Here is a 12,353-nt window from a genome sequence, read left to right as displayed (position 1 = left end):
CAAATACACAACAGTCTCTCTGCCCCTGAGGTATATTAGTCATCTATAGAGACACTTCCCCATCTGGTTTATATAAGCTGTCGACTGATCTCACACTTTCCACTCAGACAATAGATGTGTACTTAGAGGAGGATTTCAGTACACTGCAGCACAGCACCTATAACACAAAAAGAGATTTTGTACTGTAAGTATTCCTGATTAAAAAGCTTTGTTGCTGCTAGGAAGGATGGTAAGAGTGAGGCTAATATGCAGCTATTATACCAGTCATTTCAAGGAAAAAAAAAAAAAAACATACTGAAAAATGTAATGTATTTAACTGCAGCTGTCTTACTGTTAAAAATCATACCTTTCAGTTACCTGATTTATTAAAAGACTACCGGAATAATCCATTATAATCCACTAATGTCTTATATTTCTTACAGCTCTATTTAAAACTTACATAACTTAAACATAAAACTTAAATAGCAATGTCATAAGTAAAAAGCAGTGGTAATCTTTAAGGCATATAACAATATTTCTCTTTGCCTTGCTGAATATTTTTTGTCACCTCAGTGGATATACCCATAGCTAAGACACTATAACACGAGCAACTTGCTCTGAGAGCTTTTTCCTTTGCAATCAAATATTGCTTATTTTGTAATAACCACTTCACAACTTTGACTTAATAAAAAGATTTGTAACTAAGTTGGAACTTAATTTCCAGGGAAATTCACAAGAATCAGTGTGCTATTATATTAAACTTAGCTTTAAAATGCCTCATAAGCTTTGGTTTGCAATGCCTGTTATTCCGCAGTATTTTTCCTTCTAAGGCAGAACTTCTCTTTACTTATTGATTACTCACACACCTCTGGATTTGCTGCATTGCCTGCACTACTACTATCAGATGGAAGAAAATCAAGCCAAAAATACAGAAAAATGATGCCACCAAAATTGAACACACTGATCTGAAGCTTCAACAGAGATACAAAACAGATAAAACAAGCTATTTTTTTTATTTTTTATTTTTTCTCAAAATATGGAAATGGTCCAGTAGCTTTAATAAAAGGATTTGATTAAAAGGCATCTCTCCCTCTAACCTGCATTTTTATCAATTTTTTTTGCAGGTAGTCATTTGGCACCTCTGCTGGAAGCCAACTCCTTTTCCAGGCCTGTGGCAAAGCTGGGGAAGGCACCGGGAGTGCCATGAGCTCAGCCCAGGGCCCTGGTGCTGAGGAGGGGTTGCTCATCGCCTTGTGCTATGAGGTGAACGGCTCCTGCTACAAGACATTGCATCCCTTTGGGGTCCAGCTGGCCATTTATCTGACCTGTGCCTTGGGCACGCTGATCACGGTGCTTGGGAACCTACTTGTCATCATCGTAGTTTCCCATTTCAAAGTCTTGCACACCCCCACCAACTTCTTGCTCCTGTCCCTCGCCCTTGCCGACCTGCTTCTGGGGCTGACCGTGCTGCCCTTCAGCACTATCCGGTCTGTAGACAGTTGCTGGTATTTTGGAGATGACTTCTGTAGGCTGCACACCTTTCTGGACACGCTCTTCTGCCTCACCTCCATATTTCACCTCTGTTTCATTTCCATTGATCGGCATTGTGCAATCTGTGACCCTTTGCTCTACCCCACCAAGTTCACCGTAAGAGTGGCCTGTATGTACATTGGGGTGGGGTGGGCAGTCCCTATGGTCTACACCTCTGTCTTCCTGTACACTAAAGCCATTGCAGAAGGGCTGGGCCATTTTTTGCAAGATAAACCCTGTGTTGGTAGCTGCCAGCTGCTGTTCAACAAGCTCTGGGGGTGGCTGAACTTCCCAGTATTCTTCTTCCCTTGCTTCGTAATGATAGTTTTGTATGTAAAAATATTTACTGTTGCGAACAAGCAAGCCAGGTTGATAAGCAACATGAAGAAAGGTTTTGAGTCTCAGCTACACGTAGGAGCATCCAAGAGTGAAAGGAAAGCAGCAAAGACTCTTGGGGTAGCTGTAGGAATCTACCTGCTGTGCTGGCTGCCCTTTACTATTGACACCATGGTAGACAGTCTTCTGGATTTCATTACTCCCCCAGTTCTGTTTGACATCCTAATTTGGTTTGCTTACTTTAATTCTGCCTGCAATCCATTGATCTACGTGTTTTCCTACCATTGGTTCAGGAAAGCCATGAAACTAGTCTTAACTCATGGGATCTTTTGTTCCAGGACATCTAAAGTAGACTTGTACCAATAACAACGAGGGTTTTTGCACACACTGTAGAAAATATTGTAGGCTATATCATAGTATTTCTCATGAATATTATTTAACATCCAGATAGCTAGTATTTTTCATATTTTCTTTTTTTTTATTTTTTTTAAATATTTAAATAGACACGCTGTTCTGTGAATGACCTTCCCTTGTTAAGGTCTTGTGCTTGCTATGTGATGCTGACAAGTGCTTGAAACTTGGTTGCAATCAGCTGCAAAAAAGATTGTCTTTTTTCCATACTGTTCCTGCCTGTTTCTGAAGATATTTTCACAGGCAATTCAGGCTTTTTTTTTTTTTTTTTTTTTTAGCAAAGCAGATGGTGCTGATTTAGTAAATTACATAGGGTGTATGCCAGTTTTTAAGTACAAAGACCATAAGGATGCAACTACAGGTGAGATCAAATGCCTACCTAAGGTAGTGGCCAATAACAGAAGACAAAACAAAATTAGTCTGATATTTTTTACATTATTTTCCTAGCCCACAGTGATATGTTCCCGAGCCGAAGGCTACAAATGGGACATACACCCTAAATTCTTTGGTGGTATCTCTTCAGTTCTATGGAAACTTCAGCTATTTCATCAGCGTGTGCAAGGTGACTGCTCCATACCTTTGAACACGCTTTTTGCCCTTCTCTGTATCATTTTCAATCCTACTGCATAAAGGGAATAGAAGAAGGGGGGAGAGGGAGGACAGGAACTGCACAGGGTACTAAAACTCTAGATAATAATCATTATGACTTTATTTTTGTTGCTCTTTGAATTTATTTTCCCTGATAATCCTAAAATTCCACATGCTTTTTTGTTTGTTTGTTTGCTTCCAAAGTGAGTGGGTCTGCTTATGGACATAACATCTGCTTATGCTCTTGTGCTGAGTATAAAATGTCAGCGTAGATTGTCAGTTTTCTTCAGCTATGTTTATGTGATTCCATAAGGCCAATTTTAAAACTGTAGACATCTGATAAGTTGAGATCTTTGTTCAACACCAAGTTGCATGGTAAAATTTTGTACTATGCATAATTGAGTTCTTTTCCACCTCACTGTTATGAATATTTTATCAGAAAAAAAATGTAGCAAGCAGCAGTAACTTTTCTATTAAAAAAAAAAAAAAAGAATAGGCATATAAATAACAACTGTAAAGATTTTATCTTTTTATTCTGCTAATGGTATGCAAAACTGTTATTAGTTTTTAATATTTTTCAAATTACAGTGCAACAGCCTTCTAAAAAAAAGTCATTCTTATAGTCATCTTATATTCAGTTGCATATTTTCTGAGTGACAAACACTAAGAGAAGAAACAGATATTAGAATCTATTATTAGAATTAGATTAGAATTAGAATCTATGATTCTAAACACTAAAAGAAGAAACAGCTACAGAAAGGATGTAACTAATAGTAAGAGACCGGCATAGACCCAACAGCCTGCTGAAAAGCATGATTAATTTTTTACTAAATTCAGTAGGCAGTTGAATCAGGCCTACGTGTAGAAGAACAAAAGAGAGGGGTTGCACAACAGATATTCTGTAGGAAATCAGGGCAATAAAATGATTATTTTAAAGCGATTTAAGTGATTTCAGCTGCATATTTTAATGTATGTATGTAATAAAGTAAACTAAATAGTAAAGCACTTTTCACTCTTTTATCACATTGCTAAGCTTTTTTCATGGCAAGAAGGGTTTCCTCTATCAGTTAAAAATGAGCTATGTATGTTGTAATCTGTTCTGACATCTGATTCTTTCAAATCTTTTTATGGTTTGTCTATACCCTTAAGACCTCAGCCAGGAAAAAAATATATATATTCAAAATATTTAAAGCTCAAGCATATATCTGGAGGAACGAAAGAGAAAGAGCACTTAAGTGTTATTTTCAGGGATGTCCTGAATGGAGACTGACCATAAATTGTCTGTATTTTTAAACTGAGACATTTATGTAGCCTTATGTCTGTAGTTAGAGTGGTTTTCAATCTCACTTCATTCTCGCAGTGTCTGATATTCCCTCCATTTGCTATATTAATCTTCACTGTTTCTTAGGACAGAAACCAAAGAAAGACTCTTCTCTTTTCTACTCATGCTGTAGCAGAAGGTAAAAACCTCAACCCTATTGCATACATCTGTAGACTTCCTATGGTTAGGGTCCCAAATCCAAGCTAAAGAGAGAGAAGCAGAATCAGACTATTAGAGAAATCCAGGTGCTAAATTACCATAGAAATAAATACAAAATCTGAAGTACATCTTTAATGTACCATTGTGGAATAACATAATGAACATTGTGAGACGAGTTTTGAGATTAAGACTCTTCAATTTAATGTGCAGAGGTAGGTGTCTATAATTACAGTAAATGTCTAAACTGATTATAGTTATAGCCAGAATGGCTATTTAAGCTCTGACTGTAGTCAATGGACATCTAAGGATATGAATCAATTGCCTAGTGGCACTTCAGATGCTTTAGTGAACCTGAGATGACTACACAGGACTGGATTCAGCATGGATAAGTAGCAACAGGGAGCTAGGTGGAATACATGTGAGCATCTAAAATGGCACCAGACATCCGTGTTTGGGGTATCTAGCTTAAGCAAGGCATGTTATAGAAGTTTAGACATTTAGCTATATAGAAATCTGCAAGCCTTAAACGGAATCATGTCATAGGGGTATCTTAAAAACATCTTTCATTGACACCTTTTTCTTTTGAACTCAGTGCAGCCAAAGCAATAGAGAAAGGGAACTTCCACTGAGTTCACTGAAGGTTTTTTTTGTTTGTTTGTTTGTTGGTTGGTTTTTGTTTGTTTCTGAGATGTTTTCTAACAGTCCTCAACAGATTACTGTCATAAATGTATTCAATTGGCAACTTTTTGGAGTCCCATGGCATAATCTGTCTTTATAGTTTTCTTTTTTGTATGAAAGTGGATGAGCCTCATTCCCTTGATGGGTTACCACTGCCTATGTTGCAGTAGAAGGTTTATCACATTACGAGGAGATGATTACTAGATCTCCTTTTTTGCTAAAGAACAGGTTGGGACAATGGAGAGAGGAAGAAGCAGAACCCAGCCTATTGGTAGCTACAGTGGCAAGGCAAACAGGTGAGGCAGATCTGGAAGGAGCCATGATCACTGTCCTCTTCTGTCATTGCATTTTGAAGCAGTGACATTTTTATAATCACACCTCTTGCCCCTTGCCTTTGATGTTTACATAGCCTGGTTTTGTCATGATCTCTCTGTGTATTTGTTTTTCTCCATGGTTTTGAAAAGCAATGAAGGCAATTATAAATTGTAAAATGACAATGATGATGAGCTGTAAAATGATGGAGATTGGTTGCTCAACAATGACCTCATTTTCAAAATGAAAACCTATCAGATTGTATCAGAGTCAGTTGCTAACCTCAAAGTCCATAGATTTTATTTTTTAATATCTTTTCTTTTGCAGATTTGTATTGTTTTATCTAAATAAAATATTGCCATTTAATTTTATGCCTTGTATAACTCTTTATCATTTTAAAATGATCTGGCTGAAGAGAGAAAGACTATTTATTTCCAAGATCCTCTTAATTAAAGACTAGGCTTTGCAATAATAATGTCAGCTCATTTCACTAGCACAGATACAAGCATATTGTGACCTTTGAGAATTAAACAGCAAGGCAAAGAAAGATTTGAAAATAAGTTGCTAGTAAACTTTTTTTTTTTTTTTTTTTTTTTTAGGAAGCATTATCAATGCTGGGAACAGATTTTTTCTCTGGTTATTTAAAATATGTACTATATGTTAATTGCTGTTGCTAGAGAGTAAGTACCAGTCTAATTAACACGCAAATGGTCAGTTGAGTTTTTTAAGCAAATTTATAGGCCGTTCTGCGACGTAATTAGCCCAGCCCATAAGCTTGCTCAGGCTGGAAACAGTCATCTGCCAAAATTTGGAAGAGCATCTGGTGTAACAGGAACCTAATCTCATTTCAGGTTTTGAAGCTGATAGCGTAATTAAATCAGCAAATGTCGACAACAGCAATAACAGGAATTCTTCATGCTGATGGAATGCATTAACAACAACCGTCTGAGAAGGCCTGCTAGACAATTTGCCGTAGGTAGCAAATACGGGTAGCATGGCTCTCTATATCTAATGTCAGAGGCACACGAATGAAATGTGATAGCAGAAAATGAGATTTGCCCGTAAGGTGAATTATGCACCACATACACACCACTCACACCTGAGAGAGAGGACACTCATTAGGAATACAAGGACAGGGTTGGGTTTCCTCCCCGTTGCGTTGTCATGCGTCACGCAGGCATGAAGAGCTGCTAAGTCCCTGTGTCACAAGCAGCTCTGACGCCTGTGCCACCCCGTGCTCCGTCACCTTCCGCCCAGGGACACCACCTTGTAGGAGCAAGAGGACTCCAGGATGGAGGCAGGAAGGTGGAGCAGACCATGGACTCAGACACTGGGTGAGCAGGAAGGGGTGTCATTTCCAAATCACACTACATTGGTCTTGGTCTAATTCCAAACACTTTCAAATACCATATACCATGATGAATACGAGTAGCGTGTTTTTGAAATGACACCCCATTATTTCAGTTTTATATAAAATAACAGGAATATAAAATGGCATATACTTTGATCTTCAGAGTCAGTGAATACCCAGAGCATCCTCCGTGGTATCTGCTGAATATTCAGAATACCCTCCATGCTGTGTCTGTGCATACCATGGCCTCAATGTTTTTCCCCTTCTTTCTCCAGACCTTTCCCAATTTCATATAATCAATTGATCATGCTCCAAAAGAAGCAGGGAATGTAATCTGTAAGTAGGTGAACATGTGGTTCTGAACTCAATACCCAGGTAACACTGAGGTGGGAGCTGTGGGAAATACGCCAATGGTGTGAGTTTATAAATAAAATTGTGTAGCAGCACTCCTTTCCTGCATCACTGAATATAACACTTAGAGATGGCCTCTTCACAATTCCTGCCCATATGTTACACACCAGTGAAAACACTCATATTTGCTAGCAAAAGAAATTATGCAAAAACTGAACTAATAATGCCGTTTTAGCTAAAAGGGTAAATCAGTAAAACAGAACACATTTTCCCAGTGTTGTTTTAAGGACCCAATCAATACCACTACTCAATCAATAAATAGGACTTTCTGGCTGGTCTCTTAACTGTATCTTATTTTGTATGATTCCATTATAGAGGCCATTTAAATATTTTCATAGTAAGGACAATGTTGTTATGGAAAGGTTGTTTTATAATCCAACTTCCCTCCCAATCTGTAATATCTTTGTAGTAACTGGTTACATTAAAGAATAACATCACAAACATTTTTAGTTATTAAACAATAAAAGGTGGATACTAAGTGAGCTAAGACCATGTGAGAACCAGCATTTTGTCCATAAAACACCCAGTGTCTCTAGGAAAGCATTTCCATAGAGAATGAACATTGATCTATGACTGTGTATTACCTCCAAACTACAGAAAGAGGTACCAAAATGGTGATCTGCAGATAAAGCATTGTTACTGATAAAGGAACACTGCTCCATTTATTATTATTATTTTATTATTATCATTGGAAGTACATATTTGAAATGAGATAGTAGAAGGTGTATTGTTTTCTGGGGAAAACTGACAGCCCAGCTGAGGCTTCACAAAGCAGGAGTGGTCTGGCTTGGTCAATAGAGTTTTTATGACTGCAACTTGGAGATAATAATGAAGGCAAGGCCTTAATTCAGAAGGGAAGTGCATTACACTCTCATTAGTGCACCATCTAGTGGGATAATCCTGGATAATCTCCAGTGTTTCAGCAATGTGGGGGTAAATTTTCCAGTGCAGCACTAAGATCATTGCTAATCAAAATGGAATATTAAAACTAGAGTGAATTTGTACACATTCCTGCATCAAATGAGAAGACAGGCACATCAGAAAGTTTTTTGGACATTTCCAAGCATCTATTAACTTAAATATATGTAGCCTTACTAGTCTTGGAATCTACATTGTCTCTCATTTTAGTATCCTTTGAGAAACATTAAAAACCACCTACGTAAAGGGTACTTTTTCAGACTTTTTACTTCACTGCATTGTGTTTGCATTTTATTGGACTTTATTAGTGTTTCTTGGTCACAATGTTATTAAGGTTTTCACTGCTCTAGTTATTTCTGAATATTAGCAGTGACTGATGTAGCAGAAGTAAACTCCCGTGCCTGTGGTGCAGCTCCAGGGGAGGAGGAGGAGGAGTGCACCTTCCAACTTCCTCAGGCCAGGCTGGGTGTTGCAGAGGAGACGGCATTCCCTGACACCAGTACTGTGTGGTTTGCTCTGCAGCATTTAATGTGTGAGAGTATCTCATAGATTACGCAGCCCAGCCTGCGGGGCTCCGGGGAACATTCGATCCTGTAATTTTCCCTTTGAAAAATGGAGCAGGATCCAGAAGCATTCCTAGCTGCCGTGCAGGCCTAGAGGCTCATCTGTCGCTTGTTCTCAGGTAACTGGGTCAGCCCCAGGTCCCAGCTTCTGGCTCTGCCTCCCATTGCTTCAGCTTTTTTAGGCATCTTTAAACACATTTATAATTTCCCGCTCACCTTCAGCTTACTTGTAAGTGCCCACTTCCATACCGACATGGTGATCAGCACTAAAGGTCACGCACTATACTAATATAACAACAATGCATGCTTGTTTCCCTGTGCACACTTTCTCCCTAACTCCTGACGCATCTTTTCCTGACCTTATACTCTCACATCCCCCTTCTTTTCCACTCATGCCAGACTGTGGTTTACAGAGAAGCTGGCAAGGTGCACAAGTGCGTTTCCTCTGTGGAACGTCCTTCACAAGCTTGAGACTGCGTGAGGTGCAAGTACCACGAGGCCTGCCTGCTGGACATCCCTTCCCACTCGCTTAGATCGAACACTCTCTACGAGCCTACAATCAGTCAGATATATATATTTTATTTAGTTTTGATGTTAAAAAGTGGAAACCTTGGCCTTCACAGCACAACACATTGCGGGGCTGACGTTGTGTGAAGGGCAACAAGCGGGCTGCCCCCACTGCCCCACACCGAGCCTTTCACCCGGGCGTAGGTGGCCACAGAGCAGCGCTCCCTGTCCGCAGCCTTCCTCTTCATCCCCTCCTCCTTCCTCCTCCTCCTTCCTCCTCTTCTTTCTCGGCCCTGCCCAGCCCTGCGGCCGCTCCTCCCCACGCCGCCGCCGTCATGGCGGGTCCCCGCCCAGCGCTAGGACGGGGCGGTGCAGGGCGGCCCGGCCCCGTCTTCCCCGCCCGTCCTCTCGCCGTCGCCTCAGCCGTGCCCGGGGGGACCAGGCTCGCCGGGGCCGGGTAAGGGCAGCGGGAGCGCGGCCGCCTCCGTGCCCCCTTCCCCGGGGAGCGCCGGGCGGGGGCCGCGGGCGGGCCAAAAGCAGGGCTGGGTGCTCGGCGGGGCGCCCGGCGGGCGGCCGGGGCCCGGAGCTCGCCTCTTGCCGGCTGGCAGCAGGAGCCCAGCGGGGGACGGGCACCTGCCCCGGGTCGCCATGCGCCTCGTGGGGCTGTCGCGGGGCTGAGGGGAGCAGAGCCGGGCAGCGGCGGGGTGGGAGGCAGGAAACGGGGAGCCACGGCCTGGCGGTCAGGCCTCCGGGCCGGCGTCGGCACCGCTGAGCCGCTTGGAGCTACCGGGGGGGAGCAGGGAGATAACAGGGGTTTTGCGCTGCCTGGCACAGAGAGAGGGGTGCTGCCTCCTGCCCGAGGCTGGGTGGTGGCATCTGGGGGTTCTCGGTGCCCTCCGAGATGTCCTGCCCCTGGTGGGCAGGTGGAGTGGGCACTGCAGCCCCTGTGCTTCGGGTTTTTGGGTGGGTGCTGGTGGTGGAAGGCAAGGGGAAAGTTACGCTGTCCTGGTTGTACGTGTACCTTGTAAGGTTGCAAGAGGCATCTCTGGTAGCCTTACACAAAAATGCTAAGTAATGCTGCTTGGTGGCTGACATTGAAGGGAAACTCGCAAAAAATTAAAGCCGGGAGCTCTGCTTCGTCCTCAGCATCCTGGTAGGCCGCGGGGAGGCCTGCCGTGGCATCGAGTGCCTTCAGGTTTTGTGCAAGGACAGCTGCTCCCTGGCTGTGGTTGATGTGAGCGTGTGGCCCAAAACGAACGAGCTGCCCCTGGGGAGGTGAGGGCATGCGGTGTGCTGTTCGGTGGTGCCGGTCTGTCCTCGGTTCCCCTTGAGGTGTTGTGTGTCTGTCTCCAGCACGAGAAGCTTGGCGCTTTGCGACAGCTCTCTGGTCCCTTCTCATCCCTCCTGTGCCCACTGCTCCGCTCACCGGTGTGATTCCAGTTCCCGGTGTTCGGCTTCCTCTTGGCTCCTAAGAAAAACGCAGTTCCCTCTGCTGTGGCATTTCCCTGAGAACTAACGTGTTATTAGGCTTGTATGTATTTACATATGCTCTTCCTCTACTTAATTCGTTATAAATATTGATGTGGATGAATTGGACAATGATAAGCATATTCTTTCTTTTTTTTAGCCGTGTATGGTCCGATAGGCCCAATAGTATTTCAGGTTTCCATAAGTTTATTTTGCACTGGAGAGTTTTCACGCTTATGCTGTAAATGTAACTGTTACGTCTTTGTTGGAACAGAATTATTTCTAGGGAAATGACCATAGCACTGACCACTTACACAGTCTAATAATTCTTCTTTATCTTAAAAAAAATAAAAATACATTTAGTCATGGTGTAAGTTTGTTTTTGATGTGTTTCAGCGTGACTAGTGAGGCAAGGCTGAGGGAGTTGGGCAGACTGGGACAGGAAGGTACCTTGTGACATCTCCGTGAGTGTTGCTGCATTAGAGCAAAGCAAGTTTTAATTGAACTTTGCTTGCTTTTCTGTTTCCTCTTTGGATTTAAGCTTACTTCTACCTGAAACCAGATGATGAAAGAAAACCAGGAAAGCTTATTTATTTTAAGCAGGCAGGGAGGAATTAATTTTGGTGCTGTTTTATTTGCACGTTCATTATGCTCCATAGCTGGTTTTGTGTTACAGAAGCCCCCAGAGTGCCTCCGTGGACCAGGATTCCAGCACATCAGGAACTGTAGAACACAAAGTGGAGAATGTGCTCTGTTTCGTCAAGTATTTTAGTCCAGGTATTGGGGGGAGAAGATGCATCCAGACACAACGAACTTACCTCACTCATCCCCCCTGGAGAAAGTAGTGACAGATTTAACTCTCTGGGGTATATTACTTGGTCAGTTACTATGAGTCAGTTATGAGGATCCCTCTGGTGCTCTAGCAGGGAGTACTTACCTTACCGTATACAGTCTGTCCCTTGTACAAGAGCATTATGGTTGTTGATTTTTTTAAGTTTAATTTTACTTCGTAGTTACTGCCAAGGTCAGCAAAAGATGCTCTCTAAAGAGTGTGATGTGTTTTGGGCTGCCTTAGACAGGAGCCAGAGTTGCTCTGTGGATGCATCCTGTCTCATCTCAGTATTGAGCTGGTAAAATCTGCTGAGGTGGGCTGAGCTATGCCCTAGTGTGGAAATCTTACTAACCATAGCGGTTACTGTGATACAATCTTCTATAGCTAACGTTGTGACTGTTTGGTCCAGACTGGTGTTTTTACCCTATTTGAAAGATGTAAATTTTTTTTTCCCTTTTTGGCAGAGGGTAGTTTACAAAGGAAGTCACATTTAGGAATTGTTTAGGAAAAGCTTTATTTCTGTGACTTTGTTTAAAAAACAAAAGCACATCTAAGAAAACCACATGACTTGTCTTGAGATATTTAAAGGCGCAAAATCCTAATTCATATTTAAATTTTCAAACATGTTTATTGAATGCAAAGTGTAGTTTTTGCATACCGAAGGTTAAAGATCCATGTAAACATCTCTAGGTCCTGATCCTAAAGTATTGCTTAAATAGTAAAATCACTGCTTAAATGTTCTTTATCTTGATGTTGTGTATTGGTAATTTTTGTAGGAGAAGAAAAACTGTTAGAATATCTGAAGGAGAAAATACAAAGCGAATCCGTTTTGTATAAGATGCTTATTAACTGTAGCTGACCAGAGCCTGTAGTGGAGTTGGGTGATGGCTGCTGAGCTCCAGGGCATCCTCTGCTCATCAGATCACATCATTTTGTCCTGAGGAAGCTTTCAAGGATGGCACCAGGGAGCTGCTTGGTTGTGGAGTTCCC

General features: G+C 42.0%; 2 protein-coding genes across 2 annotated transcripts in view; both read left to right on the top strand.

Moving 5' to 3' along the window:
* The first annotated feature begins 993 nt into the window (after nucleotides 1–993).
* LOC310897277 (trace amine-associated receptor 5-like) lies at nucleotides 994–2,504 on the top strand. The gene has a single exon (XM_083830711.1). It carries the CDS (start codon nucleotides 1,183–1,185, stop codon nucleotides 2,209–2,211), a length of 1,029 nt encoding a protein of 342 aa, XP_083686837.1. The 5' UTR covers nucleotides 994–1,182; the 3' UTR covers nucleotides 2,212–2,504.
* A 6,860-nt stretch (nucleotides 2,505–9,364) lies between these two features.
* The window catches only part of STX7 (syntaxin 7), a 31,826-nt gene continuing 28,837 nt past the window's right edge, over nucleotides 9,365–12,353 (top strand). The window contains exon 1 of the mRNA XM_083830705.1: nucleotides 9,365–9,521. The gene's annotated coding sequence lies outside the window, so the exon portion shown is untranslated. The remainder of the gene's footprint in view (nucleotides 9,522–12,353) is intronic.

Source organism: Anser anser (genome assembly GCF_964211835.1).
Source record: "Anser anser genome assembly, chromosome: 3".
Lineage (NCBI taxonomy): Eukaryota > Metazoa > Chordata > Aves > Anseriformes > Anatidae > Anser > Anser anser.
The sequence above is the reverse complement of the archived record's forward strand: the minus strand, read 5'-3'. Positions and strand labels throughout refer to the sequence as shown.